At 49.2% G+C, this 7,681-nt stretch overlaps 3 protein-coding genes across 3 annotated transcripts; 1 reads left to right on the top strand and 2 right to left on the bottom strand.

Moving 5' to 3' along the window:
* Positions 1-174: 174 nt before the first annotated feature.
* On the top strand, positions 175-1,029 carry FIBRA_06026 (uncharacterized protein; the record flags this gene model as incomplete). The annotated part of the gene is made up of 7 exons (XM_012327768.1): positions 175-296; positions 348-357; positions 414-448; positions 500-563; positions 623-656; positions 715-857; positions 922-1,029. The coding sequence occupies 7 exons, from the start codon at positions 175-177 to the stop codon at positions 1,027-1,029; spliced, it is 516 nt and encodes a 171-aa protein (XP_012183158.1).
* A 1,261-nt stretch (positions 1,030-2,290) lies between these two features.
* On the bottom strand, positions 2,291-2,597 carry FIBRA_06025 (uncharacterized protein; the record flags this gene model as incomplete). Its single annotated transcript, XM_012327767.1, has 2 exons — positions 2,291-2,300; positions 2,353-2,597. The coding sequence occupies 2 exons, from the start codon at positions 2,595-2,597 to the stop codon at positions 2,291-2,293; spliced, it is 255 nt and encodes an 84-aa protein (XP_012183157.1).
* Positions 2,598-5,958: 3,361 nt separating this feature from the next.
* Positions 5,959-7,373, bottom strand: FIBRA_06024 (uncharacterized protein; the record flags this gene model as incomplete). The annotated part of the gene is made up of 7 exons (XM_012327766.1): positions 5,959-6,015; positions 6,072-6,288; positions 6,342-6,430; positions 6,491-6,562; positions 6,618-6,981; positions 7,038-7,160; positions 7,228-7,373. 7 exons carry the CDS (start codon positions 7,371-7,373, stop codon positions 5,959-5,961), a joined length of 1,068 nt encoding a protein of 355 aa, XP_012183156.1.
* Between the last annotated feature and the right edge of the window lie 308 nt (positions 7,374-7,681).

The following is a 7,681-nucleotide window of genomic DNA, read 5'->3' as shown; positions in this document are numbered from 1 at the left end:
CGAGCTGCCTGGCAAGGAGCTGTACATCTTCCCTGGCAGTAAGTGTCGTTGGCCCTTCTTGATCGTGCGGATTCTGATGCTCCTGATGCGGTGTGTGTCGAAGACTCTCCCTCTCCCGATGCTCAAGCGGTAGAGGACCCATATGGACAGGTGCCAAATCCATTCACGTTCAAGATGTCGAATATGTCGACGACACCGCTTGCCGGGGGTTCAGTCAAGATCGTCGATTCGCGTACATTCCCGGCTGCGACGGCGATTGCCGTGGCTGAGGTAACTGTCGAGCCTGGAGGAATGCGGTACGTCTTGTTTACCGCCTTCGCTGATCCACTTTTCTGACGCAATTACAGGGAGCTCCACGTAAGCCTTGGATGAATCCATGTTAAAGATCGATGTCTGATGGAATTGATGCACAGTGGCACCCGACTGAGGATGAATGGACCTATTTTCTGTGAGTGTCTGCTTCGTCGGTGTAGGTAAACTGGAACTCATCTAGCATCAGCTCTGGGACGGCCAGGGTGACAGAATTCGCGTCGAGTAGCACTGCTCAGACATTTGACTTCCAGGTATGCCATAATCCTCTTATCACACGTCTGTTGCGGACTATCTAATCTTCGTGATGTAGGCCGGAGATGTTGGGTTCGTCCCGGCCACGTACGGTATGTGTCTCAGTCTCTGGCCTGTTTCCAGGCTGTGCTCATCAGACTCCACTGCTAGGACACTATGTTGAGAATACCGGGAACGACACACTGAAGTTCCTCGAGATCTTCAATACCGGTGCGTCGAAGCGTGATTTGTCTGTAAGAACTCTAGACGATCTTTTGTATACAGATATTTTCCAAGACGTCAGTCTTGCTCAGGTACGTGCCACTTGTTCTCTCAGTTCTTGGCATTGAGGCTGACCGTGACTTGTTGTCCTCGCAGTGGCTCGCATTGATACCGCCGCAGCTTGTACAGGCGCACTTGCAAATCTCGAATGAGACTATTGCAGGGTTCAACAAGACCAAGCAAGTTGTCGTCGGACCCAACTGATCGCGGATTATTTCCGATATAGAGTGTACAACAGCTGTTCTTCTAGTACGACTATATGGTATAGCTTAGTAGCCTTCCTATAATCTGGTTTGTTCCTTACTGTACATTTGTTTTGCAATATACAACAAAAATCATGTCCCTGATGCTCAAAATACAGAGGTGCCAATGAGGAGATCGTGTCAGGAGAGAAACGAGAAACATAGCCCGAAAGTACATCCCGTCTGGTGAACCGCGCGTTGAAGCAGGCAGCCGAGTCGTATGGAATTGCGTGGGATTGAGTGAAGATGGACAAGAGGATTAAGTATCACATCTGCAGAAGAAAAAAGAGGCAGCCGGGTCAAACATGTCGCATGCGGAAATGCCAAAAATGGATCATGTCGGATGCCGGCAGAGTGAGACAAACGCTAAAGTCAATCGCGTCGTATACAGTAACCCACACGAAAAATACTAGTCCAAGAATTGGTCGCATCGTTGGTCGCGTGTTGGCCGCACATCGAATAACTTAAGCAACATGACTCAATGTCGTTGCATGCGGGAATGCCAGGTGGAAGCCAGCATAAACAGGTCGTATACGGAAGTGCCAGCGAGATAGAGAGGATGGACAAAGACGGTCCAAGAGTATATTGCATCAGCCTAATTAGACGAACCGCGCATAGGGAGCAGCCGAGTCGAACATGTCGGCTAGTACAGAAGCGCCAATAATTGTGTTGAAAGAGCCACACGCTGAGAGGAGCAGCCGCGCGGAACATATCATATCCGGAAGTGCCAACAAGGACGAGCACGAAGGACAATAGTGCCGAAAGAATAAGGCATGAACCCCCCAAAAAGAACGATTGAAGAGCGCACTTTGGTGGATACCAACGAATGCTATCGTGCGGTACTACCGGTTATTTGCTTGTTCGAAGTACAATACATAGCCTGCTTGATGACGAAGACACGGGGCGAGACTTACAGCCTATTGAGGCTGGCTCGGAGCATAGTATAGGCGGTGCGCGACGACAGCGGGGTCAACGACTATAATCATGCATCTCCACAACTACCAATGACATCAGATTCAAACATGCTGTGTCGCAGGGAAACAGAAGGACACTTGATAATCAGAAACATAACGACTGCAGGGTCTGCAGATATCCGTGAGGGACCGTGTTCAGCACATCTATAGTCACCACAAGATAAAGAGTTTGATTGCGTAAATTACATGAGCAAGGCAATAGGCCCTAGAAAGAAACACGATTGAATAGGCGTCAACCTATCGGACCGATCAGGTAACTCTAAAATCGAAGTATCAGCAGAATGCCACCCATTAAGGTATGCAAACCTTACCGCTCCTTGAGCTTATTCACATGCGGCTCCTGTACTGAAAGACAGTCCACAGCAATCCACGAAGCTAATCTGATTTTGTGTCGCACAGCCGGCACTATCGACGTTACCGCCGGCTTGCGAGCAGCAATCACCGGTGGCGTTCCAGTCAATCTCGGTAGGATTTTCAAGAACAGAGCATTGACAAGTGGCGTCTGCGCGAGCAGCAAGAGAACTGTGTATATGGCAGCAATATTTAGGATGGTCATGGCTAGCAACAGAGGTAGATGATTTTTGCTGAGGACTCACCCCGGGAGAGCTACAACACCAGCAGAAACGGCGCCGGAAAGCATGACAGCGAGCACCAATGATGAGAGGATGCGGGAAATCATAGTTATCGATGCTGCTTTGAATTCGAGGACTGAGGAGGCTAGGGCAATGGAGACCTGGATCACTTCGACCTGGTATTTATGCTGGCCGGTACGTCAGCATGTATAATCGTTCGACACACAAGCAGGTGTATTTTAGGGACATTGGTCGAGTGGAACCTGCCAGCGCCACTATCATTCGCCTATGACACAGCTTCTATAACTTGTCTGGGACCATTCATGGTGTGGCGAACACGATTGACGGACCTGCCGCCGAGCCTGAGGAATGTTTTCAGCGGTGCCATTTGGTCAACAATGACTTCCAGAGTTATGCATGACCATTGGAGTCGATCTCGCATCTATAGCCTCACATTCGTGAAAGGTATAACAAGCACAAGGATGCACCGCAGTCGAGTATATCTGGCCTAAAGCGAAGTACGTGAACTCCAGGCAGGATGGGAAGCCATCAGATGCAGCGGATTTTCGAATGAATCCATAGACCTTACCTAAAGTAGTATACAACGTAAAATGCCTCTCTTGGTCGCTTGTAGATCTGCTTAAGCAGGTCTTACGGAGGGACGGGCTTCTTGTTACAAACGTAGAACAAGCACTTGAGCGAACTCAGTGACCGTCCTCTCATACAAAAGGTCGGATTTGGAAAGCAAACATGACATCTCAGATGTACAATGGAATTCTCCTCAGGAGAGTTCCACCGTACACATAAACGATAGTGAAGATGGCTTCCCAAGGGGGCGCGCTATCTCAGGGTGCTGCGACATTGTTCCCAGAGATCCAGAGGGATTGAATGAAGGGGCGGAGTTGATCCAAATCTTGCAGGTGACAGTTGTACGATAGATTGAACGAGCAACAATTTTATGAGAAACAGCGTGTAATATAGCACACTCCACAGGCTTCAGGTAAGCACATAGGGCAGTAAGTGAAGGAGTGAGACAGTCGCAAGTCTGGCTTGGTTGACTTAAACTTCCAAGTTCAAAAGAATCACGACCGCGTGATGTGTATACGCCGTTGGCCGCGACTGGGGGTCGACTTCATTCTCGATCGCGACCGGACGTCGTTCAACATCTAGTTGCACTGTCAGAACAGCATGGAGTGGGTATGCAAATTTGAGAATACGGTCTTCTAACTCGCTTTCTACCCCGGACTGAGTAGTACAGCCTATGAAGTCGTTGAACCATTATGTCCAGCAAGGGAATGAGATATTCGGGGCGGGGACCACTCTGCTCCAAAGTTCAGATATCGTGCGTAAGTGATCTCAAATTACAAGCGCGTATTTAATGAGTGTAGCACAACAGGAGATAGCTTGTTGTTCGAAGAAAGGATTGTGGATTCTGTATACGAACTACAGCTCTGCATGAACGCAAATGAAGCTAAAGAACGTGAAGGATGAAAGTAGGGAGATTGCGCTTGTATCACACGCCTATGGAGAGTAGGTGAGCAGACCTAAACAACTATCATGATGCATATAAAAGACACCTACTTTAGTAACATGCGCCATTCTCTTCATAATATCCACATGCCAAGATGAACCCACTGGTGTCGTCCGTCAAGCATCCGGATGCAGTAGTTGTGCCGCCGACGTCTGCACAGGAGGCGGCGGTTGTATTCGAGTCATACTCTAAGGTCTCAATATTCTGGCATTGACAACTGGGCGTTGTACGGGCTTCGAGAGACCTGTTATGATTACCATCGCAATCCAACATGGTTGAGATAAACAAGAAAGCTGTGACACAAAGAGCAAGGACATACTCTGATCGAGCCCTGATGCTAGCGGACAACGCTCCAGATGCGAAGAGCAAAGCCGCGAGAGCGAAGACACGGGCTACCATAATGTCTGGAGCTACTGTTGGGCGAGTAGGAGACCGACTGTTGGAGTGAGATTATATCCCAAGGGATTTTATACGAAAGACCATCACAGCTGCTCAAATTCGTTATGATGAATGTATGGAGGAATGGGACAGACGTGGGAAGGAACTCGCCTAGCAACAGTTATTTACGCCACTGAAAAACCCCTATGGTACGACTAGCAAAAGACTTGCGAGGATAGCTGTCCTTTTCATATTGTCTCCGAACCTCGAGTCTTAGCCGAAACCACCGCTTCCAACATGATTGGGTGATACAGTCCAGAATCTTCTATCCAGCCATTCTGGAATCAGAGATGTGGGTTCGAAGCTCCTCCCTCTTGCATCGCGATGTCATATGGACGTAGGGCGGAGTTCTGCAGTATCATTTGATGTCAAACCTGCCTACGGATATTAGAGGACTGCATGCACCATCTAACGAGATTGATACGATTCCAACCATTTCGGACAGGGACAACTTGTTTTCGCAAGCAAATATGAGAACTGCGAACACGTAAGTCCGAAAAGGCCTACTTTAAACAAACATACCGTGTCCAGTTCAGGTGTATCACCTGGCAGACGACGGTAGCAGATCCGAGTATGTCCTGCATGTCGTTCTAACAGGGAAGCTGTCTCTTCATACCGCCATCGACCAATTGCAGAACGCCGTCAAGCTGAACTCCGTGCGCTGACCCGCTTTACCTCCGAGGGTCTTCGATGATAGGCATGGCCGGAAGGCGTGAGCGAAGACGCAGATACCTATGACTATATCATGCGTTGATCACAGTTCACATTAAGTGAGGCTTCAAACTTCAAACCGCGAGCAGGCCAAGCATATCTATCAAGTATACGCGGATGAGTTAACCGAAGATTTATCTTCAGATGACGGCAGCATAGGCGTCCTAAGGTCGTATCGTACGATTCCAGTGGAGCGAATGAACAGGGCTCGATCTAGGCAATACTCACCAGTGTAATCTGACGAAATGTACATACGCCGTAAACTAGATGAGGCCTTCAGGGAAGTGACCAAAGGTTGACACAAAGACTCGCGAGGGCAATAAATTAAAACTGCATAGCAAAGGGACATGTTTCGCAGATTCCAGATGATCTAGAATCCCTGAGCGGTGGCCACATTACTCATGCAGCCAGCGAGAAGCCCACTAATTATAGGCTTGCATCTCTAAGTAATGCCTCTGCATTTGTCACATGCCTGGCTTTCACCGCCCACAGAGGGGTATGTCCACTACACAATCGGGAAAGTCAAGAAATGAAAGAGATTTGGCTCGCACCTCTCACGAAAGATGGTACAACTGTGGGTCACGAAATGAATTGAAGGTAAAGGACAATCTAAGACTTCATTCCGACGCATGGAGAAAAACCGGACAAAGGGCAACTTAGAATGTCTAAGCGACGTGTGGCCGATGCTCTGTCCCACGGCTTGCCCGCCAGGTCTCCGGACCCTAGGGGTTGTTTCGTATTAAAAAAAATGACAGTGCCCGGCTAGCTAATCACTAACCTTCCTATTCTTCGAACGTTGAAGCTTCACTCTCCTTGAAAACCACTCCTTGGCTGTCTGACCCGTGGTGAAGACACTGGAATCTGGTGCCCGCAGGAACGCCTCGGCGACGATAGGGCTCTCGTTTGTGAGGGCTTCCAATATGACATCATTTTCGGGCCTAGTAAAGAACACGAGGGACCATCTTTCATGTTGTCCTTGGTCACCAGGAGGCGGCCTACGGTACAAGTGAGTACGAAGGAGCTGAGTCTTAGAAAGCGTCGAACGCACACAACACGGTGAAGATTAGATCTCAGAATGCCACCACTGAAGATGGTCATGGCGTCTCCAAGATTACAGATGGCACAGCCGGGCATAGGCTTCCACCAGCACGTTCTGCAATTAGGGTATAAAGAACACGGAGTAAACATTGCACGTACCTTGATGTATTGCCATGTCTCAGTTCCGGGGACCATGACTTGTAATCCTCCAAGACGATTGTGGAGGAATGACTAGAGATGTAGTTGACTGTCTGGCGATACGTCCCAATCCTTTCCAGACACTCACCAGGGAACCAAAGTCGGTATGCGCTCCGATAGCTGTTTTCTCTGAGAAGCCTTCCGATCTTGGAGGACTCTTGATGCATCTGGTCTCACTGCCGCTGGGTACTTCGAGTCTGTGCCTTCGAGCGAGCGCGCCTTCAGGCAATCCCAGTTTCGCATTAAAAATCTCAATCAGTGTAGTATTGACTTGAAGTGCCTTGCGAACAAACGGAGCAATGGTGTTCTCCATTCGAGCATTGACGGTCGACGGATAGGTGCGATGAACTGTTCTAGGCCAAGATAAAGCATCATCTTTCGCAACATTGATGAATTCAACGGTGTCTGGCGCGCCAGTCTCGTCTGTGGCGTTCGCTCCCGCAGCTTTGTACCTGTAGATACAGATCCCTGTTAGTGCGAATTCAAATACAAGCGATTATCCCAGTACCCGAATGACATGCCCTCATCTCCCTGTTCGAAGCGTAACTTCTCTTCTAGAGGAAGGGCCATAGTCTCAGCACCCATGTTGAACATCTCTTGGACCTCCAGATCAGCGCCGTGATTCTTCAGGCTAGGCGCGACGCGGGGAGGTTATATGCGTGTCAAAATGTGAAAACGTTGCCGGGACAGACACTTACTACCAGAATCCCAGCTCGGTGGCCGCCTTCCATAGCTTTGCAATCTCGTCCTCGTCTCCAGCTTGGAGGAGAGCAAAGTCGACCACAAGAAGAGGATGTGTGGGGACATTGTCCGGGAATGGTGGGAGCGTCGTAAGACCTGGCATTGGATGATGATCAAGCGAATGCAGCAATGGGCAATGGAGGGAAGGTCATAACGGGACCCGTTATTTATCCCCCGTCACTAGAAATAAGCTCCCGTCCGCGGGTGTTTCATGAACCCCTCTTCTCCACAACACGCATTCATGTCAAACGAGGTAAGGCATCTGCAATCCGAAGATCGGAGATGAAGTCGGCGCTGCCACTTACTTACACACATTACGAATAGAGATATTGAACTGCAAGTACAGCGCTTGCTGTTCAATGTCTTCACATACGGATTTTGTGCCAGCACAAGCAGGTGCGAGCGTGCGCG

Source organism: Fibroporia radiculosa (genome assembly GCF_000313525.1).
Source record: "Fibroporia radiculosa TFFH 294 genomic supercontigs, scaffold5835, whole genome shotgun sequence".
Taxonomy (NCBI): Eukaryota; Fungi; Basidiomycota; class Agaricomycetes; order Polyporales; family Fibroporiaceae; genus Fibroporia; species Fibroporia radiculosa.
This window is presented reverse-complemented; position numbering and strand designations above follow the sequence as displayed.